The sequence below is a fragment of the Aphis gossypii genome, chromosome X (assembly GCF_020184175.1).
Source record: "Aphis gossypii isolate Hap1 chromosome X, ASM2018417v2, whole genome shotgun sequence".
Taxonomy (NCBI): Eukaryota; Metazoa; Arthropoda; class Insecta; order Hemiptera; family Aphididae; genus Aphis; species Aphis gossypii.
In genome coordinates, this window is record NC_065533.1 from 64757735 (window position 1) to 64785457 (window position 27723).

Here is a 27723-nt window from a genome sequence, read left to right on the forward strand (position 1 = left end):
TGAAACGGAGAGATTAACATTCATCAGGTTGAATCAAACCAAACTCCGATCTGAAGAGTATATTCACCTTCGAAATGCGATTAATACTGACGGAAATGCACAGAATGTCGGTCGGATGACTATTCTTCCAGCAACATACATCGGAAGCCCTCGGCATATGCACGAATATGCTCAAAATGCCATGTCGTATGTTCGTCATTATGGTACAGCAGATTTGTTCATCACATTTACATGCAATCCGCAATGGATAGAAATCAATCAGGAGTTATTCTCTGGGCAATCACCCATTGATCGTCATGATATTACAGCCAGCGTCTTTAGACAAAAGTTGAAATCTTTAATGGATTTCATCGTAAAACATAATGTGTTTGGTGAGACACGCTGCTGGATGTATTCTGTGGAGTGGCAGAAACGAGGATTGCCACATGCACACATTTTGATGTGGCAGTTTTTGTGCCTACGTATTTTAAAAAATTCTCCTGAACAGAACCGTCACCCTGGTGATAGGGCGTTGTGAATAAAAAATAATTAAATAAAACATATATAATGATGACCCGACACGGCGTTGCCCGTGTGTTACTTTCTTTTTTTGCATTTTCGTATGCCGTGTGTTAATTTTTAATTTAATCTTATTGATAGTGCTAATATTACGTCGAATTCACGACGAAAGATTTGTAATGTGGCAGTTTTTGTGCCTACGTATTTTAAAAAATTCTCCTGAACAGAACCGTCACCCTGGTGATAGGGCGTTGTGAATAAAAAATAATTAAATAAAACATATATAATGATTTAAAAGTAAGTAGTTATAGTTTTAACTGTTATAGTTTTATTTAATTATTTTTTATTCACAACGCCCTATCACCAGGGTGACGGTTCTGTCATGATTTAAAAGTAAGTAATCGTGATTCTTTATTGTTAATCATGTGAATCATAATTATTATTATTATCATTGTAGTACTTTGTGGTATACGATGTTTCTTGTTTGATTACCTGGCGCATAGATAATCAAATCTGATGGTTTTCCAACACGGGAACAGGCAACATACAATTGACCATGTGAGAAATATGGGTTTTCTAGATTAATACCACAAACACTTAATGATTGCCCCTGTGACTTGTTTATAGTCATAGCAAAAGCAAGACGCACTGGAAACTGTAGTCGTTTAAACTCAAATGGCACATCAGTCGGAATCATTGGGATGCGCGGTATGAGAACATCTTCTCCTTTATACTTTCCTTTGAGTATAGTTGCTTCTATCACATTGTTTAGTAATTTTTTTATCGCTAACCGTGTACCGTTGCAAAGACGCGGTTGGTTGATATTTCGCAACATTATAACCACCGATCCAACCTTTAATTGAAGATTGTGAGGTGGCAATCCTGGCAAATCCAGCGAGTTTAAAAATTCCGGTGGATAGTTGACTACATCATCTTGATTAGTAGCCGAATCAACTGATTTATATATCATCAATTCGCCTGTAATTTGTTCTTGAATTTTGAAATTTAATTCATTTACATCTATGTTTTTTGCAGCCAGTATAGCTCGTTCGCTCAACCAATCATGGTTTCTGTAATTTTGAGAAACATCTGGAAACACCTTCTGAATAAGTTCATCTTTTGATCGAGTTAACTGACAAAAACTTAGAGGAAAGTTAATGCAGCCAGTCAACATGTCTATAGGAAATTTGCCATTACCAATGTCAATGAGTTGTTTAGAGAATATGTTTCCAGATTGGTCATTTTGCAACTCGACACGCATATTCTTGCTTAAATGAAGTACTTTGACATGTTTCCACAAACTGAAGGACTTTAGACATGCATTGAGTTCATCAGCTGGCGTTGATCGTGGAATCACCGGCAATGTTTGACGAAAATCTCCTGCTAATAAAATCATTGCACCACCAAATCGGTTATTATTGCTCCGTAGATCTTTTAAGGTTCTGTCCAAAGCCTCCAAAGATTTTTTATGTGCCATCGTGCATTCATCCCAAACAATCAATTTACATTGCTGCAAAACCTTTGCCATTGCAGAGTTCTTCGAAACGTTGCAGGTTGGAGTTTCATTGCTATGCATATTTAATGGCAATTTTAGTGCTGAATGGGCTGTTCGACCACCTTCAAGCAAAGTTGCTGCGATTCCCGACGAAGCGAGTGCAAGTGCAATTTTATTTTGTGAGCGAATTGTTGCTAATATTAATGAAATCAAAAAAGTTTTTCCTGTACCACCAGGTGCATCTAAGAAGTAAATCCCTCCAGTTTCATCATTTGTTACTTTCATAAGAGTTTCAAATACATACTTCTGTTGTTCATTTAACAGTGGAAGATTTGTTTGAATTAATTCTTTCAAATCGTTGAGATCATACAGTCTTTCTCGATGCAACTCTTGGTTAAAAGCGTCATGCATTGGACGATTGGGCGCGGTCAGGCCTAATTGAATTAATAGTTTGTTTGACATTATCAAGCACATGTCCTCAATTGAAATCAATGCTTCATTGTAAATTTCTTTACTGATTTGTATACTTGGATTTCCCATTCTATTCTGTATTTGATACAAAATATCATCACACATATAATCTTTGTACTTGATCCACAAATCAATTGGGCTTGATGGGAAGCATGTAGATATGATTATAGAAAACAATGTTCGTATTTGATGAGCGTGTGATGATATTACAGCATCATTGAGAGTTTGATCCCAATGAGCGTCATTTTCAAGCAATTGCAAACGTTGACAGGCTTCTCTGTAGGATACACACAATTCACCATCAACAGTTCGTAACTGTTGGAATGATGTTGGGCCACGTACATTGACTAATAGCAGTCGTAAGTAAAAACATTCATCATTGCTTGGATGTACTGAATAAATCCGGCCAATCGCATCGGTGGAATATACATCTGTATATCCTGGAACTGGTTTTCCTTGTTTCCGTCGTATAAATCTCCTTGAGGATTGATTCCAGGTATAATATTTTGGCATTTCAGAATATAGCAATGTTTGTGCGAAATCATCGTTTTGGCATGTCTCAAAAAAACTGGTTAATGTAGTAGATGGTGGCTGAGCAGCTCTTTGTACTGCGTTCTGTGCTGTAAAATACACTCTTTGTCCATTTTCTAAATGCACAGCTAAGTGAACAACAGAAGGGTGTCTCTCATGAATAGGAAAAGAAAATATTCGCCAAACTGCTTCATTACTACTGACATAGCGGCCCATTTGGTATTGGGTAACTTCATCATTGGAATTCTCTGCACCAATTCCAATCACAGCCATATCACTCCCTTTGGCTACATATTTGCAAATGTATTTAATAGATTTCACTGAATTTCAAGATTCAACGTTGATGTGTGCTTTGAATGTCTTTGATAAAATGGGTGAATATGGAACAATCCAACGATTATCTATTTCAATATCTTGTTGATTTAGTTTGACAATTGTTGATTTTCCATTGTCTGCTGTCGATCTGCGACGATACAATGGATAACCGTCATTACCAGTAATTGTTTCCGATATTAATGTCCGTGGATATCGTTTTGAACATTTACCATCCATCATACACGGTGAATTTTGATTAAGAGTTCCACAGGGACCATGTATCATGTTTTTGATAACTACCTCATGCAATCCAGGATCTACTTGTACATTAGGGATTTCAGCTGATATCACTGCATCAACTTCATTTGGCCTTATATTTTCAACCAACCAAATCAAAATGTGTGCATGTGGCAATCCTCGTTTCTGCCACTCCACAGAATACATCCAGCAGCGTGTCTCACACAAACACATTATGTTTTACGATGAAATCCATTAAAGATTTCAACTTTTGTCTAAAGACGCTGGCTGTAATATCATGACGATCAATGGGTGATTGCCCAGAGAATAACTCCTGATTGATTTCTATCCATTGCGGATTGCATGTAAATGTGATGAACAAATCTGCTGTACCATAATGACGAACATACGACATGGCATCTTGAGCATATTCGTGCATATGCCGAGGGCTTCCGATGTATGTTGCTGGAAGAATAGTCATCCGACCGACATTCTGTGCATTTCCATCAGTATTAATCGCATCTCGAAGGTGAATATACTCTTCAGATCGGAGTTTGGTTTGATTCAACCTGATGAATGTTAATCTTTCCGTTTCAATTTTAACATACATGTCAACAACATATTTGTGATATAATCGCCGACATTTCAATATGTGATTATCTTCATTTTCCCGAATCATTAGGCGGTATGAATAATAGTTCATTGAACTGACATTTTTGTTGGTTTCAGAACCTGTAAATAGATTTTGTTTTAATAACATTCAAATATAAAATTAAAATACATAATATAATGACTGAGATATTATCGCCATAGCTAAACTAATATTTTAGTTACCTGCAATGGGATTTATCATTTTTATTGAGAAATCGTAGCCATCTTCACCTTGCCAAAATATAATGGGATATTGCAGTGCATCATATGAGCGGTGTGTTTCCTTTATACGTTGTAATTGATCATTCCGACGACGTAAAACAATATCACGGGATTCCAAGTTTTCTCCAACTACAACGATAGCAACTTCATCAATAGTTGGTGCATTAAAACGTCTTGTATGTTGACCTGCAGGTGTTTTATCAGCTCTGATTACAATTTTGTGATTATCGGATGGCATCAGATCCAGGGCAGTTTTAAAAACAATATAATCAATTGATTGTGCTGATGAAATAAAGTTTGTAATTGTTCTACAATAGACCTCTTTACTAAATTGTTATGTGCACAACGCAGATCAATTTCTTGTGGTGAATTGCCCATAAAATAAATTTGCAGGAATTTGTTGTCGCTATCTGACACTGGTAACAGTGAACCTGCTCTGTGATATATTTGCCCTTGTATCTGTAAATAAAAAAAATTATTATGGTGTGGTATAAATTAATGGATTGTCGGTGATCAAACTTAAATAATATTTGATCTTAAAAAGTATATATTTAGTTTTAACTAATATCTATCAAATATAAAATATAATAAAAGTGTCACTGAAACTGAAACACCATATATATGATGACTAAGTGATATATTTCTTAATGATTAAGAAATTGAAGATTAGTGACACATCTTAACTTTGGTGACAGAAAATTTTGTTCGCTAAAATAATTATGAGTAACTGCTATAATACATACCTTGAAAGTTGGCATAAAATTTTCCCGAACTACATTTGTTGCCCCAAATGAAGTCATTTGAAAGCAATTGTTATATTGTTGGATATTTGTCAAAAAGTGTATAGAATCTGTTCCTATTCCTGAAACCAATGAGTACAATGGTTCTGGTGGTGGATCCAATGGTATCAATTTCACTTTACCATTTGCGCAACACAATCCATTGGCTTCGTTTTTGTATTTTAATGCCTTACAGTGTGAGCAAACCGAGTTCATAGAACCAATAACAACACATTGGTAGTTACTGTAGTCAATTGACACATCGTAACTAAAAGCAGCTCGATTCAAACTTGCTCGCGCTTCACGCGTTTGTGAATTAGATCGGTAATTAGCTTGTTTGTAGCATTTCTGGTTCTTCTACCTAAATTGCTTCGTCTTATAGGAGGCATATCAAATATAAATTATTTTTTCACTAATCACGAACTAAACAAACACTAACTAACTAAACACTCTGCACAAAACACGATTGTTGGTTGCCATGGATACGATCAGTATTATATTATAAATATTATAGGAAGGGCTTTTTTAAAAAGAAAAGGGCTATTTTTAGGGTTTTTCCAGCAATAATTCTAATTTTTCTAGCCGTAAAAACCATCCTTGGACTTCAACGAACATTTGCGAACATTTGCGTTGTTTGTATGTCTATTTGCATGCATTTTTAAAAACATTTTAAATAAATGATTTATTTTATTTAAATGGTTGCCATTGACTACCAAAAATAATTTAGTTGACTATTTGCTGGATAGATGGCGCCTCTGTAATTTCATCACCACCTCGTCATATTTCTCTAACCCGATAACTTTCTCAAATTTTTCGTCCGTAAGAACCTTCTCCTGACAATTACGACCCAAACAAAAAAAGAATGAGCGAAATCGGTCCAGGCGTTGTTGAGTTATGCGCTTACCAAATTTTGCGATTCATTTTTATATATAAGATAATAAGAAAAATACTTGATAAAATCAAAAGTGTATTGAACGTACCCACTATCTACTTATGCATTTTGAATGAAGAAGGTTTGTTAAAATTATTTTAAACACAATTATATCTTAAGAAAACAACTTATTTTAATATCAAAAGGGCCAAGCTTTTTTCAAAATTTAAATTTTTCATACATGTCATATTTTTAATTAAATATCTATATTAACATTTTTTAATACATAGTTTATTAATTCTAGCTAATGTTTTTTTTTAATCTTTTAGTAAAATTTAATATAATATGTTCTACATTCTTAAAAAAGGTACCTACAATTTGCAGACACAGAATTATTTAAATTTTGATCAGTTTTTTCAATCATACATTTATAATTTCCTGTATTTGATACACTTTTTAGTGAAATTATATATTTGCATATAAATCATATAATACATTTTTGATGCACAAATAAGTTCATATTCTACAATAATTTTTTCATAAGAACCAGGCTCATCATGAATTTCTAATTTCTATTAATATTATTATGAGTCACTATAAAATTTACCATCATTTTAAAGTCCAGGTCTATGGAAAATGTATTTCTAACTTGATAATACAGTTAAACCAACATTTTCGTTGTGCAGTTATGCAAAATATGAGTAATGATTTATGTATTTGTAGTAATCCGACCATATTACTTTATTTTATTACTTTATTTTTATTACCTTTGAGCTGATACTGTTTGCAATAATTTCATATATCCAATTTATAGATCTAGTATTATATTCTTGTTATATGAATTCGTAGAATTAAAATACGTATATTATTTATATTATTTATAGATCTAGTTATATGAATTTTTAGAAAGCTAATACGCATTCAATAATCGTGTCTTAGTAAACACGAAACTTGTGTTCCGGTTTACCATGACACACACGTATATTCTGGGACTACGTCCATGATTAGTTTTATATAAAAAGGGTTGTGGTAGTATTAAGATTCAGACATAGTTAAGCCTCAAGTACGCATGGACCGGTGGCGTTGTTCTATACTTAACAACACATCGGGCTAGTCGTTATTATTGTTATTATTTTACTCTGTCTCAGTTAATAAATAACTTGATTTTCAAACTTATAAAAACGAGTTGTTTATTTACTACAAATTTCTTACGCTCTCTGAAGAAGATAGACGACAAAGTGGACTTCGTCGTTAAATCGTGTTGAGCCATCTTCACCAGGACCGGCTCACTACAAATTTGGTGTCAGGTGTGGGGTCTTCACATCAAACGAAATATATTTGGCCGTTTTCAACCAGAAAACACATCCCAGTCAGTAGTTTGAGACCCTTGGACGAACCACTGTTCCGAATCGACTTCAAGGAGCATTCTCAGAGCATTCTAAGAGCATTCAACCAGCATTTCAAGGAACAACTGCCCAACGACATCTCAGACAATATGGAAAAATTGTAAGTTATTTGAAAAATTATTACCGTCTATCTGAGAGCCTAAGGGAACTTTTTATAAATGACCAGTAGATGACTACTAGGAAAGGTACGCAGTATGGAGGATTATACGAATCGGAAGATTCAAATTTAGGTACATCCGTAGAAACTAACGATACAAGGGAAACTACTAATATAGACGATACTACTTTTACAGGGGGAAACGATAGCAACTTAATTGATTTAAATCAAACTATTCGTTCTATTGAATTACCAGAAGAAATCGAAATGGCAAACAAACTTACTTTTGGGGACGCTCTGAAAACAATACCTAGTTTTGGAGGGGATCCGAAAGTCTTCTCACCAGTTATTTTAATCGATGCGAATTTGTACTAGAGCATGTAGACGAAAAAATTAAACCTATGATACTCGACGCAATAGTTTCTCAGTTAACCGATAAAGCAAGTGACGCAGTTAGATATCGGGAAATAACGTCATGGGAAGAACTAAAGGCACATCTCACTACTATTTTTTGGTAAAACCCATTCCTTACAATTTTTACAAAAACAATTTAACCAAATTAAGCAATATGAAAAAGAATCAATACAACAATACGTGGATAGAGTAGAAAAAATTTCCCACGAATTAACCACTGCACTAACATTAAATAAGACCACGGCGGAAGCCAAAGTCATTTCAGAAATAATCCAAACTCAAACTTTAGCTATATTTATTGCGGGTATTCAGTCTAATATCCGTCTAATTTTGAAAGCCACAAAAGTACCTACTTTTGAGGAAGCCGTATTTTTGGCAGTAGAGGAAGAAAAATTTAATGAAAAACCTGAATATAAAACGGACAATCGAAATAAATACGTAAAGAAATCTAACGATAAAAGTAAAATTCAATGTCACCGTTGTAGTAGATACGGACATTATAGTAACGAATGTAGAACTAGTGAACATAAAATAACAAGTCTTAAAAACCAGACCGAAAATAAAAATTTCAAAAATTCCGTAAATCAAGTTAAAGTCTGTCATTACTGTAAAAAAGAGAATCACGTCATTAGTGAATGTCGTAAGAGAATATATAATGAAAAAAAGAAAAAAAAGCAGGGCGAAGCGTCGACTAGGAAAAACAACAATGTAAATCGTACCGTAGGCGAAATCGAAAATAATGTCAGAACTATTACATATATGGAAAGAGAACACGTTAAGTGCACTTCTACCAGTTTTGAACCTACCACAATAAAATTATTCGTAGATACGGGAGCCGATATGAGCCTCATTAAAATAACCGCACTAAAAAAAAATATCGTAATAAACGAAAGTGAAAAACGTACAATTAGTGGTATTACGGCAAACCCAGTAACCACCTTCGGGACATTAAAAACAACTATTAACATAGAAGGAGCGGATTTTTACGTCAAATTCGATGTTGTAGCTACCGATTTCCGAGTACCCGAATCAGGTATTATAGGCAGAGACTTTATCAAGGACAACCGCATAGTGTTAGATTTTAGTCGAGATATGTTTATGATGCCGCAATGTAAACCGCCTACAGCGCAATCCATAGTTATACCGCCGCGTAGTAATTGTGTGTTAGCTATCTCCGAAGACGAATTTATTGACCATAAATTAGTGACTATTAAAAACCAAGAATTAAATCAAAACGTTATAATCGCTAATAGCTTGAGCCCAGTATTAGATAACAAAATTATAAGCAATATAATCAACATTTCCGAAGAACCTTTTATAATCGAAGAATTAAACACTAGTAATTTGAAATGGGAACCATATCAAGAACAAGTATTAACTATTACCAATAACCAGGGGACTAGTGGGCGAGAACGCATTCGCACGCTTACGGAGCTTATTAATACCGACCATTTAAACGTAGAGGAACGTGAACAATTAGTAAATTTATGCATAGAATATTCTGACATATTTTTCTTAGAAGAAGACCAATTAACCGCTACCGATGTAGTAACTCATTCGATTAAAACACCTCGCTGTGTTGAACCAATTAATATTCGACCTTACCGGTTACCAACAAGAAATTGAAAAAAAAATTACCGAAATGAAAGACAATAAAATTATACAAAATTCGGTATCATCATTTAATTTCCCGTTAGTAGTAGTAAAAAAAAAAAAATTAGACAAAAATGGAAAACCCAAATTAAGAATATGTGTGGATTTTAGGAAACTTAACGAAGTAATCGAAAACGAAGCTTATGGCTTATCCAATTTAGTTGAAATCCTTGACTCTTTAGGATCGTCAAACTATTTTTCAACACTCGATTTAGCAAGTGGCTATCATCAGATCTATATTGACCCGCAGGATACACATAAAACCGCATTTTCTAGTAAATCCGGACATTATGAATTTCTTAGGATGCCTTTTGGCCTAAGTTCAGCACCCGCAACGTTCACAATGCGCGCTGTACTAATAGGTTTAGAGGAAATGTGTACGGCATATCTAGACGATATTGTTGTGCATGGATCCAGCCTGCGGGACCACCAAGAAAAATTAAAACAAGTTTTTAATCGATTACGTTTACATAAATTAAAATTACAACCTAATAAATGTTCTTTTCTAAGAAAAGAAGTATTGTATTTAGGACATGTAATCAACGAGACCGGGATTTCTCCCGATCCAAGTAAGATCGAATGTATCAAAAATTATCCGAAGCCGAAAAATGCTAAAGATATTAAATCTTTTCTAGGTCTACTAAATTATTATAGGCGGTTCGTAGATAATTTCGCAAAAATCGCCAAACCACTGACCTATTTACTTAAAAAATACGTACCGTTCTGCTGGACGGACAAATGCGATAACGCTTACGAAGAATTAAAAAATAAACTCATAAATCCACCATTGCTAACTTATCCAGATTAGGAGAAAGGAAAATTTAAATTAATGACCGACGCAAGTCAATTTGCTATAGGTGCAGTGCTATCCCAAGGCAAGTCATCGCACGAAAAACCTATTGCATATGCTAGTAGAACATTGAATAAAGCAGAAACTAATTACAGCGTTATACAGAAAGAACTTTTGGCCATTATTTGGGCCGTAAAACATTTCAGACCGTATCTCTATGGTCGAAATTTTTCTATTATTACTGACCATCGACCACTTACCTACTTGTTCGGGTTGAAGGACGCTTCCTCTCAATTAATGCGATGGCGCCTCCAATTATCCGAATACGATTACGAGATCATTTATCGATCAGGGTCATTACATTCGAATGCCGACTGCTTATCGCGGATACGCATGGTAAATAGCGAAACTAGTTTCGTAGACTTCGAATCACGAGAAAAACACGCTAAAATAAATTCAAACTTTTCCGAGGTCGATGGAAGTATTTTAAACGCTACGCAAAGCGAGAACCTGTTCTTACCAATACCCAATAACGGAATTATAACACATAAGGCAATACGAGAAATTCTAATAAACAAAAACATTCCAAATCCAATTTTCGACATTACGAAACAATTTATTATAAATAAATGTGATGATCAATTAATCATACTTTTTGAAGTACCCAGTAATAATAAAGAACTCAGCGCCCAAACGTATTATAAAATAATCACTGATATTAAGGGGTTCTGTATAGATAACCAAATAGTCAATTTCTCAACCATAAGAATGGAAGGCCTAACAACATTAACCAGTTTCGAGAGAATAATTCTTATCAAGCATTGGAAGAATAAATATTTTATTATTTCTTCCACATTCGGGGTAAGTTGTAGTCTATCTCTCTTACTCAATGATCAAACTGGTTTTCTCTCTCAATGCGCAGTCCATTTCTTAATATGTCTATGGGTCGACCGTAAAGGATTTTTATTTTTTTTTATTGAACTTAGAACAATATATTGAAGTTTTTCGGGCGTAGGTAAATTGAGTCCCAAACTAAAATACTGTTTTTCAAAAGTGGTGAATTGAGTCCCTTGTAAAAAAATTAAAGTGGTGAATTGAGTCCCTTGTAAAAAATTTAAAGTGGTGAATTGAGTCTCTCCTATATTATTAGACTAATTTTCAAAATTACCTATACGTACAGTCGTGCATCATTATTTAGTTATTGCGAGTGTATAAGCACATCAATGTTACGTATTAATAAGATACTTATCTTATCGTATTTAGCCACGATTAGAGTAGATTAGTTTACAATATTCCCTATACGTACAGTCGTGCACCATCAGTTATTGCGAGCATATTAGCACATCTATATAAACATTATAATGGACGTAATGAAAAGTGAACGTAATAAAACAATTTTTATTTCTAATGGTTACAAATTTCGATTCCATAAAATGCTAAAAAATGAACGCTGTGGCTAGAGACCCGGACACCGGGGATATAATGCACAAATATTATATACTCGGACATTTTATGCGCGTGCGCGGGGACTTAACAATATCTGCTTTCTGCGCGACGTCATCACTGTTATCAGTTATCAATTAATATAATCAAATACCGCTACTCCCCTATATATTATTACCACAGAATAAAACAATTAAAATTATTACGTTATTATAATAATAATATAATAACGTATGAAATTATTGAAATTATGAATGCTTTGCCAATTGAACGGTGACAAAGTAACGGCGACGTGATATTTTACACATCCCTATTCCCTAGGCAAAAGAAGAAATAACAAGACTAATAAGAATAATCCAAGTGAAGGTATGGTATATTATTCTATTTTGTTATAATGTTCGTCAGTAGTAATTACATGTCATGTTCGTCAAAGTATAATAATTCAATTTTATGTACATAATCTCATTGCCAGGGCTCGAGACTTCTAGCATTTGCATATATTTTTTATGCTCTATTATCTGCTAATAAACCATTAAATAAACTTTCAAACAACACATTTCGTAATTTTTTGGAAACTTATACGGGAAAAGAAATTCCAATGGAATCTACTCTAAGGCAAGGCTATGTCAATGATTTATATGATGAAATAGTTGAAAAAATAAAATCGGTCATCTTAAATAAAAAAGTATGGGTTAGCATTGACGAGACAACAGACATTGAGGGACGTTACATTGCGAATGTTGTAGTGGGCACTTTGGAATTAGATAAACCAGGGAAACGGTTTTGAATAAACTGTAAAGAACTAGAAAAAACAAACTTCTCAACAATAAGTAAATTATTTGATGATTCTATACAGTTAATGGGTATTCAGCGCGATAACGTGTTACTATTTTTATCAGACGCAGCGCCGTGCATGGTAAAATCAGCTAAAATGCTTAAAGTCTTATACTCTAAAATGATCCATGTTACGTGTGCTGCTCATGGTCTACATCGAGTGGCAGAAGAAATAAGAGGTCAATTTAAATCAGTCGATAAGCTCATAGCTAGCGTCAAAAAAACTTTTAGAAAAGCTCCGAGTCACGTTCAAATTTTTAAATCCAAAGCCCCTGAAATAAGTCTACCTCTAGAGCCTGTAGTTACCCGTTGGGGTACGTGGATCAATGCAGCTAATTATTACTGTGATAATTTGAGCACAATTCGTTCTGTTTTTGAATTACTCGACAATGACGATGCAGTCAGCATCAAAACAGCAAAAAAATATATTAATAAAAACGGAATAGACGTAGATTTTATTTTCATAAAATCAAATTTTTTGTCTCTTACAACATCATTAAAAAAATTACAAACACAGGGTTGTTATTATCTGACTATATTGAAATAGTTAACGATGTAGAAAAATCATTTGAAACTCTACGAGGCCCAATAGGATTGAAAATACAGTCAACATTAAAATGTGTTTTAGAAAAAAATAATGGTCTATTACTTTTGAAAAAAATTTCCAGCATTTAATTGGGTATAAGAGACATCGGAGAATTAGATGAATTACCAGAGGATATTTCTAGTAGTGATATTCCATACTTAAAGTTCGCCACCATCACATCGGTCGACGTAGAACGTACATTTTCAACGTACAAAACATTTCTGACCAATAATAGGAGATCGTTCAAATTTGAAAATATTCACAAACACATAATTATACAATGCAATTTTCAAGGTATAAATAAAATTCATAATTTATAATATTTACTTACTTACTGATTTATTAAATTTATCTAATTATTATGTTTACAGAATAAAGAAAAATCATACGTGTACTTCAATGGTCGATAAAAAGAAGAACACGCGATTTTTATTAGAATTAGATTATAAATATATATTTTTAGAATTAGAATTAAACAAAATAATTTTTTTAGTGCATATTAAATTTTTTTATTGAGCATATTATAGTTTTATCATTTTTTAAGTCATATTATAGCGCATATTTCATGATTTTTTAGTGCTAGAAGTCTTGAGCCCTGGTTATAAGATATGTGGTAATAAATCATAATGAATTATTTATAAGTGTTAAAGAATCATTTTTGGGATTCTTCGTCATTGAAAAACACGGAGCACAAGATTATGAAGAATTAATCACCGATATATTATTAAAGTTAAATATAGATATCAATAAATGCAGAGGGCAGGGGTATGATGGGGCTTCTGTCATGAGTGGCATATACTCTGGAGTCCAAAAACGAATAAAAGACAAAGTACCTACTGCATCTTACATTCACTGTTGTGCCCACAATTTGAATTTAGTCATATCAGATGCAGCTAAAATTTCTCAAAAAGTGGTATCATTTTTTGAAACCATTCAAGCGGTTTTCAATTTCTTTAGGGTCAGTGCTCCAAGGTGGGCTTGTTTAGCATTTGGTAATGATGAATACAGAAAGGTTAAACTAAAAGTTTTAAAAAAAGTGTGCCCAGCCCGATGGGAATCACGACATGAGTCTATTAATGCATTGAAGTTGAGGTTTATAGATGTCTTGAAAGCATTAACTAATATATCTTTAACCAGTACTAAAAAAGATGAAAAAGCATCTAGTACATCTTTAAAAAAAAAACTAGAATCCATAGAATTTGTCCTTATTTTATGTTTTTGGGAAAAGGTATTGAGAGCACTAGATGGGGTATCCAAATCACTCCAAAATCCGAATACAAATTTGCAAAATGCATGTCAAAACATAAAAGAAGCTAAAACAGTTATAGAAAATTTAAGAGATAATTATGGAAATATATTACTGGAATGTAAAGATTTATGCTCTAGATGGGGAATTTCTCTTAATTTTCATATGAAAAGAAATATGTTTGCATCAAAATACTTTGATGAAGTTGATGGTGATCGTCGTTTAAATGTAACCAATGAAAATTTCCGGATTAAAATTTTTTTACCTGTAATTGATACAGTACTATTCCAATTAAACTCAAGGTTTCAAAGATTACAACAAGTAACAGAGAATTTTAATTTTTTATTTCCTACAATTTTGATTAAATTGAATGAAAATGAAATCGCTAAAGCTTCGATGGACTTTTTTTATTTATATAATGATGACATTTTTCCAGACTTTACCAGACAATTATTGTGTTTAAAAGGATTATTAAACACAACAATTCAAACAATTAAGGACCTTGCTTTGTTTATAGTTAAAAATGATTTCTGTACAACATACTGTGATGTTATAACACCATGTATAATTTATATTTCATTGCCAGTGACAGCACAGCAACGGCGGAAAGGTTGTTCTCAAAATTAAAATTAATCAAAAACTATTTAAGAATACTGTCAGGATCGCCTTTCTAATATTACTATTTTAAATATAGAAAAAGATGTAGCTAATAATTTGGACTTGGAAAAATCTTAAATAAAAATGTAATAAAGATAATTAATTAAATAAAAATTTCAGAACTATGCGCCAAGGTTGTGAAGCCTTTATTTATCTTATTATAAACGGTGAAGGAAATGCGTTAGAAATTAGTCGAATGAACAACATCCATAACCACGCATTATCTGAAGTGTTATTTAATCATTTACCTAACCAATGAAAAATGAATACACAAAGTAAGTCAGAAGTACTTGAATTGATGCAATTAAGAGCAAATAAAAAATTAATTCAACATACCATGCAAATAAAAACTGGTAAAAGTATAACCCTCAAGGATCTTTCAAACATATATAGTACAGGTAAAACAAAAAAAAATTTAATGTATAATATTTGATTATATTTTATACAAATCATTCAGGAAAAATAAGTGACAGCAGTGTATACAAAAATGTTCAAAAACTAAGACATAAGCATAACTGTACTGTTGAAATTTCAGTTGATAGTGAAGAAAATTTAGTTGGCTTGTTTATTCAGGATTCAATGATGCAAAACATATTTGAAGCTTTTCCAGAGGTAAAAATGATTTAGTTTACTCACGTTTCAAATACCTGATTTCTATAATTATTTAATATTAGTATACCTTTACTTATAGGTTGTATTTGCTGATGCAACATACAAATTGAATAATTTGAGAATACCATTGTATGTCTTAATGGTTGAAGATGGAAATGGGGAAAGTGAAGTAGCGGCTTTAGGTTTAATGACAAATGAAGAGAAAGACACATTACGTTGGTTTTTCGAGACATTTAAAAATTTTAATAGTAGTAGTGAAAATATAAAAATGTTTATGACCGATAAAGATATGACCGAAAGACAAGTAATTAAAGAAATCTTTCCTAATGTTAGTTTAGCTATATGTCCTTTTCACGTGTTAAGGACATTTAATCGTGAAATTACTTGTGAAAAATAAAACATATCGCCTGAATTAAGAGATCAATTGAAACAAGTTTTTGAAAAAATGTGTTGTGCTCAATCTGAGGATGACTATAACTCATTATGTCAACATTTGGAATCTGAAGCGCCCAAATCTGTGTTTGAATACTTTTTAAAGAATTGGCACCAAATTAGACAGGAATGGGTTACTGGACTAACATTTCACAATGGAAATATGCTAAACAATACTAACAACCGATTAGAGTCCTTTAGTGGAAAATTAAAGAGCGTGATACCTGTTTTTACAAATATTGATGACTTCGTGGATAAATTGTTTATTTTACTGAAGTGCTTGAGGTTAGAACGTGATAGAAATTCTGTAAACATGGTGCAAAAATTACCATTGGTAAAAACTCGACATCCAGATCTAAGTAAATATTTTTCGCTACTTACACCTTACTCTTTTATGCTTGTCGAAAAGCAATTTGAAGCCAAGTCAAAAACGCTATCTTTCACAACTATTAATGGGTGTCAGTGTAAATTCTATGTAGCCATGACATTACCTTGTCGTCACATTTTCAATGCTAGACAAAAAACAAATACATCATTATACGATGAAAATGTATGCGCAACTCGTTGGACTAGAAAATATTATTATGAGAAACAACGAGCATTTCAAATTCCTACAACAATGCATGTACAAAATCATTATACGTGTAATACTTCTGAATATGATGATAATAATAGTTTGACAGTCATAACTAAAAAAACTAAGAAGTTATCATCACATCAAAAATTCCGAGAAACTTCTAAAATAGGAAGCAAAATAGCAAATCTTTTATCAACTTTATCTAATGAAAACTTTGAAAAAAAAATTGGTCAACTTAAATATATTTATAATGCTTGGAACGAAGGAAAAAATTTATCGATAAACGTTGATGATACATGCAGTGTCCAAGTTGAAAATCATTCCGATACTGAAGGTAAGTTAATAGTCACTAGTGAATTTATATATTACATATTGTATGTACTTGGATTAGATTTTATTGAAGAGATAGAAGTTGATGATACATGCAGCGTTCAAGTTGAAAATCATTCATATAAGCAAACATACTCAGACACTATAGCGACAGTTGTTGGTACTGAAGGTAAATATTATTTTAAGTAGAACGCAACAGTAACATATAATTTATATCATGTTTATATCCTTATAAAGCACGGTTGAAGTCCATTAAACTGCCTTCAAAAATTAAAATATCTGGACGCCCCAAGGGAAAAAAAAAAACAACAATTGGACTTCTGAAAAAAAGAAAGGATTACCTATAGCTTTTAGAACGCAAAGTGCTGAAAAAAAACAAGAAATATTATTAAAATGAATAGTTACTGATGAAAATATTGTTACCAAAGCACTCTATAATAACTATATCATTGATGACGTAAGCATATTGACTCAGCAAGATGAAATACACAATGGAATTTTAGAGGAAGATGTTGATATAAATATGGTAAAACATTTTTTCACAAATGGCATCTGGAAATCATTAATAAAAATCATTGATATTAAGCGGAAGAAAGTCGTATGGTTATGTCCAACGTGCAAAAAGATATTAGTTTGAAAAAATCTATTTTATGTGATAGCTGTTTAACATGGTTCCATGTTAAGTGTGATATATGTATTAAACCTAAACCTAAAAAGGCCAATTGGTTTTGTTCTCAATGTTGTGATAAATGTGTATAAATGTGTAAACTGTAATGCAATGAGCAGGGCTCGAGACTTCTAGCACTAAAAAATCATGAAATATGCGCTATAATATGACTTAAAAAATGATAAAACTATAATATGCTCAATAAAAAAATTTAATATGCACTAAAAAAATTATTTTGTTTAATTCTAATTCTAAAAATATATATTTATAATCTAATTCTAATAAAAATCGCGTGTTCTTCTTTTTATCGACCATTGAAGTACACGTATGATTTTTCTTTATTCTGTAAACATAATAATTAGATAAATTTAATAAATCAGTAAGTAAGTAAATATTATAAATTATGAATTTTAATTTATACCTTGAAAATTGCATTGTATAATTATGTGTTTGTGAATATTTTCAAATTTGAACGATCTCCTATTATTGGTCAGAAATGTTTTGTACGTTGAAAATGTACGTTCTACGTCGACCGATGTGATGGTGGCGAACTTTAAGTATGGAATATCACTACTAGAAATATCCTCTGGTAATTCATCTAATTCTCCGATGTCTCTTATACCCAATTAAATGCTGGAAATTTTTTCAAAAGTAATAGACCATTATTTTTTTCTAAAACACATTTTAATGTTGACTGTATTTTCAATCCTATTGGGCCTCGTAGAGTTTCAAATGATTTTTCTACATCGTTAACTATTTCATATAGTCAGATAATAACAACCCTGTGTTTGTAATTTTTTTAATGATGTTGTAAGAGACAAAAAATTTGATTTTATGAAAATAAAATCTACGTCTATTCCGTTTTTATTAATATATTTTTTTGCTGTTTTGATGCTGACTGCATCGTCATTGTCGAGTAATTCAAAAACAGAACGAATTGTGCTCAAATTATCACAGTAATAATTAGATGCATTGATCCACGTACCCCAACGGGTAATTACAGGCTCTAGAGGTAGACTTATTTCAGGGGCTTTGGATTTAAAAATTTGAACGTGACTCGGAGCTTTTCTAAAAGTTTTTTTGACGCTAGCTATGAGCTTATCGACTGATTTAAATTGACCTCTTATTTCTTCTGCCACTCGATGTAGACCATGAGCAGCACACGTAACATGGATCATTTTAGAGTATAAGACTTTAAGCATTTTAGCTGATTTTACCATGCACGGCGCTGCGTCTGATAAAAATAGTAACACGTTATCGCGCTGAATACCCATTAACTGTATAGAATCATCAAATAATTTACTTATTGTTGAGAAGTTTGTTTTTTCTAGTTCTTTACAGTTTATTCAAAACCGTTTCCCTGGTTATCTAATTCCAAAGTGCCCACTACAACATTCGCAATGTAACGTCCTCAATGTCTGTTGTCTCGTCAATGCTAACCCATACTTTTTATTTAAGATGACCGATTTTATTTTTTCAACTATTTCATCATATAAATCATTGACATAGCCTTGCCTTAGAGTAGATTCCATTGGAATTTCTTTTCCCGTATAAGTTTCCAAAAAATTACGAAATGTGTTGTTTGAAAGTTTATTTAATGGTTTATTAGCAGATAATAGAGCATAAAAAATATATGCAAATGCTAGAAGTCTCGAGCCCTGGCAATGAGATTATGTACATAAAATTGAATTATTATACTTTGACGAACATGACATGTAATTACTACTGACGAACATTATAACAAAATAGAATAATATACCATACCTTCACTTGGATTATTCTTATAGTCTTGTTATTTCTTCTTTTGCCTAGGGAATAGGGATGTGTAAAATATCACGTCGCCGTTACTTTGTCACCGTTCAATTGGCAAAGCATTCATAATTTCAATAATTTCATACGTTATTATATTATTATTATAATAACGTAATAATTTTAATGTTTTATTCTGTGGTAATAATATATAGGGGAGTAGCGGTATTTGATTATATTAATTGATAACTGATAACAGTGATGACGTCGCGCGCAGAAAGCAGATATTGTTAAGTCCCCGCGCACGCGCATAAAATGTCCGAGTATATAATATTTGTGCATTATATCCCCGTGTCCGGGTCTCTAGCCACAGCGTTCATTTTTTAGCATTTTATGGAATCGAAATTTGTAACCATTAGAAATAAAAATTGTTTTATTACGTTCACTTTTCATTACGTCCATTATAATGTTTATATAGATGTGCTAATATGCTCGCAATAACTGATGGTGCACGACTGTACGTATAGGGAATATTGTAAACTAATCTACTCTAATCGTGGCTAAATACGATAAGATAAGTATCTTATTAATACGTAACATTGATGTGCTTATACACTCGCAATAACTAAATAATGATGCACGACTGTACGTATAGGTAATTTTGAAAATTAGTCTAATAATATAGGAGAGACTCAATTCACCACTTTAAATTTTTTACAAGGGACTCAATTCACCACTTTAATTTTTTTACAAGGGACTCAATTCACCACTTTTGAAAAACAGTATTTTAGTTTGGGACTCAATTTACCTACGCCCAACCATAGGCTGTTACAAATGTAACTCGCATTTTATATTATCAAATTCGATCTATGTTAAGTTTAAAATGCGAAGTTAATATTGTAGTATTTTGTAACTACTATTATACATCACAATATGGATTTCCATTTAACTTTTTCATATTATGTTTTGCATACCTACTATTCAACATTTAAAGTTATTATTCTTGCGAAATTTTAAGTTCAAATCCTTTGGAATTTGGTTGTATTGTCAATAACGCATAAATATTTTGAATTAAAATTAATAATAGGAACAAAAGGATAAAATATTTTAGAAAAAGTTAATTAATATTATTTCAGATTTTATTGCCAATTAAAGTTTATTTATACATATGTATATATTATAATATCATTTGTGTATATAGATTATGAGTATAAAGTTACAAAAATTTTTAAGTATTTTTTATAACAAATAACAATATCGTTCATTAAAAATCAATATAATAATAATTTATATTTTATACATACCTATCATGTATAAAAATAAAATAAAATAAAATATAGTTTACACTTTACAGTGAATGCAATAAAGTAAACATTATAGTTTATTATTTGATATAGAAAAAAAAAACATTTCAAACTTATGCTATCAAATGGTATTAAATAAGAAGATGATACATTTAAAATATTTACATAAAAACAAAGGTACTCCAGTTGACTTAATTGGTGAATTAAACATAGAATAACATTCATACAATTTAACAACTTCCAACATTATACTTTAGTTGGGATATCGAATATTTTTTTTTACTGAAATAACATCATTTGTATGTAATAAAAAGGTATTATCTTTTGAATTATTACAAGTTATTGAGAATTTTTGTAAAATCCTTGAATTATAATAGGTAACTAACAAATTGTTTCCATAAAAGGGACCAAAATAATCTATTTTATTTTTTAAGATTGGATAAGATCACTTATCAATCTGTAATATATGCTGAGGCGGTAATATTAGACCCACGATTTAAAAAAGAATGTTTTTTTAATATTAATTCATACACAGAAGGTAAAAACACATTAATTAATAAAGCCACTAATATAATTTTGAATTCCCAAATTGTAATACCACCACCTACAAGCAGTGATTCTATATGGAATGATTTCGATAGCGAAGTGCAGAGTCTTGTGCAAACTACCAATTCCAAGTCGGCGGCTATAATAGAAATTGACTAATATTTATTAGAACCGTTAATTCCACTAACGGCAGATAGGTTAATGTGGTAGAAAGAAAATAAAAATATATACCTCAGACTTTTTTAAATTATGAAAAAAAGATTATGCATAATGGCTACGTCAGTGCTACGCGACAGAATATTTTCAAAAGCTGGCCAAACAATCACTGAGAAACGAAATAGGTTAAATGCAATGATTTTGAAAAAATGATCTTTTTAAATTTTAATATGTAGTAATTTGTATTTGTTAATAACTGAATTGTATGGATATATATATTGTACCTTTTTATTATTTTAATTAATTTTTATATTTTTGGACAGTTAAATTATTTATTTATTTACACTTTTTGACTCTTTAATTGTTTAATTATTTATTTTATATTATTGTATTTTGACAATTTAATTATTTAATCATTTATTTTATATTGTTGCCCTTTTTAATGTTTGACTTTTTCAATATTCATCAAAACAGATTGTATACTTTATATTTTTGATTCATTGAATCGCGATGAATGTATTGATTTTACAATGATTGCGCGTGTTTATTTAACGTGTTTCATAATATTCATCTTCAATAAATATAATATTTTTTTTAAATGTTTGTAATACCTTACTTTTATACAGCGGACATCAAATCATACCCAAACCTTAGTACCACCATTGATTATAAAATATACGGATAAGCCACGCTAGGAAAAAAAATCGGCAACAGTTAATTGCTGGCAGCCGCTATGGTGCGCTATCAGCGACCGCTGGCAGCCGAGGTGTTAACCCCGTCTTAGCTTGGTAAAGAGGGAGGAGGTGGGTTGGAACCATCCCTGAGTAGTGTGACCAAATAACCAATAATAAACTATGCGTCATGAATGCCATAATTTTCATTATTTTGGATACCAATTTTAAACTTTCAGGTTTCAAGTTTCATAATATAAATATAATCTTATCATATTTATATTTATTACAATACTCGACAATCTACACAAAATAAGACATATCTGTACTAATATCTGAGTTAAAATGTTATTATATCGTCTGTGTGACTGTGTTATTTGTCCAGTGAAGTGCAGTTTATTTTTCCATATATTTCAAGTATTTTTAAAAATTTTGATTATAATTTTTAAGAACTACTATTTTATCTTAATAGAATTGTGCAGTTTTTAAAAATGCCGGGCACTAAATGTCAGTACTATAATTGTTTCAAGACAACTGCACAATTCCCTAATTTATCTATGTTTCGAATCCCAAAAGACACAAGACGTGAAACTTGGATAATTAATTCCGGTAAAATATAAATTATATTTTAATTAGTTGACAAATGTGTTTGAAGTATATTGAAATAATATTCTACAGGAAATTTAAGTTTATTGTCACTAAATGAAAAGCAGCTGTATAACCGTTATATATGCCAGGAGCATTTTTCTCCAGACTATTTTTTAAATTATAAAAACAACAAATTGAAATCGAATGCAATTCCTCATAAATACAATTCTAACGAATGTCCATCTACATCTTCAGGCACTACATTTTATTATTTTATTGTTAATAAATTTAAAAATATTATTCAAATACATGAAAACAATTTTGAACCGTGGTAACCGGTCAAAAGAGCGAATTAAAAAATCGCAAATAAAAAACGAAACTTAAATAAAGCGAAAAATAATTCATCGAATGTTTAGGAGAAAACTCTTATTTTTATAGTAAATAATTTAAAAAAAAAAAACTAAAAAATCCGAATAGGTATACCTATATAAGGTACTTAAAATGCCTATACAATTCAGACTTTGTGTTGAATTTTTAACCTTAGATATATAAATACTAAAAATTTTATGAATTTCAACTACAAAATTACATGCAAATTTTCGCGATTATGACAAATTTCGTGAAAATTTGATCTTTAAACGCTTATACAAAACAAATTTGACTAACGATTTTTTATTTTTTTTTTAACTGCAATAAGAACAACTTATAAGAAAAATTTTGTAATAGGTATACTATGATTTCGTGAATATTTTTTTAATATATTATTATACTTATTAATTATTATAATATTTTTTTTCGCTATTTTGGTTTCGCTTTTTTTTCGATATTATAGGCTATAATCTTGAACCGTACCTACTTTTTAAAAAATGAGATACTGTGATAAAAAATATCGTCATTTTTCAAGCATGTTTATTTTAAAAATTTCTTTATCTTCACGGTGTCTCATTTAGGGGTAAGAAAGAATGTGACTGTAAAATAAAATATGTCTTCGTTATTTATATATAGGTATAGTTGATAAAGATGTAGACAATATTGACGAACCATTAACTCCGATTAAAACATATGAAAGATCGAGAAATGAAATGACTGAGCTTATTTTTTCAAGCCCATCGTCTATTATAGATACTCCGAAAAGAAAAAATATAAATGACTTAATAGATATGCCCACTCCAAATTCAAAAAGGTTGATTTATGCAGATGAGGATGATACACCAAGGAAAAAAAAATTGAAATTGAAAATAGATCAACAAAAAATTAAATTACGCAATAAAAATATCCAAGTTAATAAATTAAAACAACGTGTAGTATGGTTTAAGACTCGTAACACTTTACGAAATCTTTTGTATTCACATCGATTTAAATCAAATAATGCTAGAGCAATCATAACAATGCAACTTAGATATAAGCAAATACCTTGGACACTAGAAGAAAAAAATCTAGCTTTAACTTTGTTCTATAAATCTCCAACAGCCTACAATTTTTTAAGGCAACAAAATATTAACTTACCAGCCCCATCGACTATTCGCCGTTGGATCGGACAGTCAAAATTTTTACCCGGCTTAAGTGGCGTTTTTTTTAATCATATTAAAAAAAAATTCGAACACAAGACAAATAAAGAAAAAACGTGCAGTATAAGTTTCGATGAAATGTACATTAAAGAATTTTTAGAGTATTCAAAAAATTATGATTTTATTGAAGGTTTTGAAGATTTTGGACATTATGGCCGGACAAATAAAAGTGCTAATTGCGTTATGGTGTTTATGGCTGGAGGATTGTTTTTACCATGGAAATTTCCAGTCGCGTACTTTTTGGCTCATTCAGGAGTAAAACATACATTACTTAAAGATTTGATTATTGATGTCTTAACTAAATTATTTAAAAACGGATTGTATCCTAAAGTATTAGTGTGTGACCAAGGTACAAATAATCAGAGTGCATTAAAATCGTTAGGCGTAGATGAAAATAAACCTTATTTTTTTGTTGAAAATAATAAAATATTTTCAATTTTTGATTCCCCGCACTTAATAAAAAGTTTAAGAAATAATTTAATAGGTTGTAGTTTTGAAAAGGATAATATGACAGTAGCAGCGTTTAGTGATATTACAAAAACGTACGAAATAGATAAAAATAATATAAAAAGTAAATCTCTCCTAAAAATTACTGAAGCTCATATCTATCCAAGTTCGTTTCAAAAAATGAGAGTCAAATTAGCCGTGCAATTTTTTAGTCATACTATGGCGTCTACTATTCGTACGTGCATTGAAACCGACGAATTAAAAAGTCAGACAGCAAAAAACACAGCCGATTTTGTAGATTTTATAAATAAATTGTTTGACTGCTTAAACAGCAAAACATTGTATAGTTCAAATCCATACAATATTGTGGACTATCTGATTCCGGTACTGTAAAACCATTTTTAAATAATGCTGCAACATATTTTATAAATCTACAAAAAAACAAAAAAGGCAAAATTACTAAACCTCCTTGTTTCAAAGGTATTATTCAAACAATAACCGGCATTCTGGGTTTTTTCGAGGAAGCAAAATCAATTAACAACGAAGTCAGTTTTATATTAACTAATCGGTTAAATCAGGACGCACTAGAAAATTTATTTAGTATTATGCGACAAAAGGGTGGCTACAATAAGAATTCTACAGCAAGAACGATTAGAACGTCATTTAGAAGTACTTGTATATTTTCATTATGTACTTCTAAAGGAGGAAATTGTGAAAATGATATAGAAAATACTGATTACCAAACAACCTAAGAAGTGTCAATTTTATTGGAGGGAAAACAGATAAATAATATTGAATATAATGAAAATGATCAATCTTCGGATACAAATTCGGAATGCAGTGTAAATGATACAGATATATCGGTTCCAGATGATTTAAATACAATATCAGTTACATTAGAAGATTGCTCAGTGACATATTTCGCCGGCTATCTAGCATTTAAATGTATAAAAAAATTTAATTGTGAATATTGTAAGGGTGAATTGATTATAGAGAAAGATTTAAATGATAAGAATCAAATGCTAATTATAAATAAAAATTATTCTTCATTTAACACAGGCCTTAAGGCACCAACGAAAATGCTCAATTCTATAATCGATACTATTTTAAATATTTTTGAAAAAAATTTTGACAACGTGAAACATAAAAAAAAAATCAGACATAATTTAATCAACAAATTACAAACTAATGAAAAAATAAAAGCATGGGTTGAAATTAATGCCGATTGTGTTGAACATAAATTATACATTATAGAACAGCTTTTAATTTGTAAAATATTTAAAAAAACTAAACTTTATGCAACAACATCAAAATTAGCAAAAATTGAAAAATTAAAAATTTTAAGTCACATTTAAAATATCTATAAATATTATTATTTTTGAAAATTATTGAATTTTTTATTGACTTTATTGTTTACGTGTACTTATATTATTATTTTTTTATTTTTTATACATCCCCAAATATAATTACCTAATTGTTCACGCGTGTTATTTTTGAAAATTATTGACTATTTGATTTACGTATATTATATTATTAATTTTTACTTTTTTACATCGCTTAATATTAGTACCTAATTGTTTACGCGTGTTATTTTTGAAAATTATCGACTATTTGGTTTACATGTATATATTATTATTTTTTAATATTATTTTTATACATCGCATAATATTAATAATTTAAGTTTACCTACGTTTGTTATTTTAGAAAATTATTGAATTTTTTTATTGACTTTATTGTTTACGTGTACTTATATTATAAATATTTTTTTTTTTGGATTGAGGTGCGGGCATCCAAATTCTGTTGTCTTGGGACTTAACTTTTTCAAAAACGCCTCTGTGTATTTTTATTATTTAATATATTTTTATAGTTATAAATATATAAAATCTATAAATCGTAATCGTAATCGTAATCAGTGCCTATCGTGAATTCAATCCGTCTTACCGATCCCTGACCTAGTTACCTAAATAATATTATCTTGGTCCGTGGTGCCGATATTGCCGGAATTCCGAGAATAGCCAGAAAATAACTTGTTTATAAATAACAATGTACAATCAATACAACAGCGATGTCTATTGGAATAAAATAAATCTAAAAATACGGTTTCCAAATATTCCTATAGCTTGGCTTATCTGTATATTTTATAATCAATGGTACCACCAACAAGTGATTCAATTTGGAATGATTTTAATAATGAAGTACATCAAAAATTATCTTCCTAAATTAATATATAAACGTTTTTATTTGTATTTAAACTGAATTGTATAAAAAAAAATGTTTGTAATACCTTACCTTTAAAGAGCGGACATCAAATCATAACCACACTTTAGTATAACCAATATTAATGAAAAATTAATAATGAATGAACACATAGTAAAATTAAAAATATGTTATCAACAACGTAGTAAATAGTTTGTTTACTATAATATAGTTTATTATTAATTGGAAAGTCGTGGTATTAAGTGAGTTGAATGCATAGACTTATAAGTAATATTATAAGTCTATGGTTGAATGAGTCGATGTTTATTGTTTAAGCCATGAAGACAAGAGATTCATGGTTTAAGCTTAAGATACCACAATATCTATAGCCGTGATACAATTCATCAATTATTACTTTATCAAAGATTCGACGTTTGTGAATTGTATTTGAAATGTTGGTTGAACTGAGTCACTGAGTTGCCGAATTTTGAAACACTGATTCGACTCAGTCAATTAATTTCAAAGAGTCGACTCATTGAGTCAAGTAGCTCGCGAGCTACACATCCCTGTTTCCAATACCTTTGCTATGGTACCACTTTCATTTAAAATAAGTCCATCGGGACTTACACATAGCCATGGTAGTTTAACATCTACTATTAAACCACAATTTAGTACACCTTTAAT

The 27723-nt window shown here is 30.8% G+C and overlaps 4 protein-coding genes across 4 annotated transcripts; 2 read left to right on the top strand and 2 right to left on the bottom strand.

Annotated features, from left to right (window-relative positions):
* Positions 1-946: 946 nt before the first annotated feature.
* LOC126552672 (ATP-dependent DNA helicase PIF1-like) lies at positions 947-3268 on the bottom strand. The gene has a single exon (XM_050207382.1). The coding sequence runs from the start codon at positions 3266-3268 to the stop codon at positions 947-949; it is 2322 nt and encodes a 773-aa protein (XP_050063339.1).
* Positions 3269-3767: 499 nt separating this feature from the next.
* Positions 3768-5415, bottom strand: LOC126552673 (uncharacterized). Its single transcript, XM_050207383.1, has 4 exons — positions 5164-5415; positions 4768-4879; positions 4382-4702; positions 3768-4279 (listed from the first exon to the last, which is right to left on the bottom strand). The coding sequence occupies exons 1-4, from the start codon at positions 5413-5415 to the stop codon at positions 3768-3770; spliced, it is 1197 nt and encodes a 398-aa protein (XP_050063340.1).
* An 8662-nt stretch (positions 5416-14077) lies between these two features.
* LOC126552674 (uncharacterized) lies at positions 14078-15166 on the top strand. The gene has a single exon (XM_050207384.1). It carries the CDS (start codon positions 14078-14080, stop codon positions 15164-15166), a length of 1089 nt encoding a protein of 362 aa, XP_050063341.1.
* A 154-nt stretch (positions 15167-15320) lies between these two features.
* Positions 15321-16205, top strand: LOC126552675 (zinc finger SWIM domain-containing protein 3-like). The gene is given in 3 exon segments (XM_050207385.1): positions 15321-15616; positions 15670-15808; positions 15888-16205. Coding segments are annotated over 3 exon segments (753 nt in total).
* Positions 16206-27723: the final 11518 nt, after the last annotated feature.

Bases quoted from the DNA above. Each gene is read 5' to 3' on its own strand.
- LOC126552672 (XM_050207382.1), bottom strand. From the start codon at position 3,268: ATGGCTGTGATTGGAATTGGTGCAGAGAATTCCAATGATGAAGTTACC.
- LOC126552673 (XM_050207383.1), bottom strand. From the start codon at position 5,415: ATGAACTCGGTTTGCTCACACTGTAAGGCATTAAAATACAAAAACGAA. The intron at 4,880-5,163 runs GTATGTATTATA...TTTTATTTACAG, and splicing joins ATTTTATGCCAACTTTCAAG to ATACAAGGGCAAATATATCA. The intron at 4,280-4,381 runs GTAACTAAAATA...ATCTATTTACAG, and splicing joins AATGATAAATCCCATTGCAG to GTTCTGAAACCAACAAAAAT.
- LOC126552674 (XM_050207384.1), top strand. From the start codon at position 14,078: ATGAGTGGCATATACTCTGGAGTCCAAAAACGAATAAAAGACAAAGTA.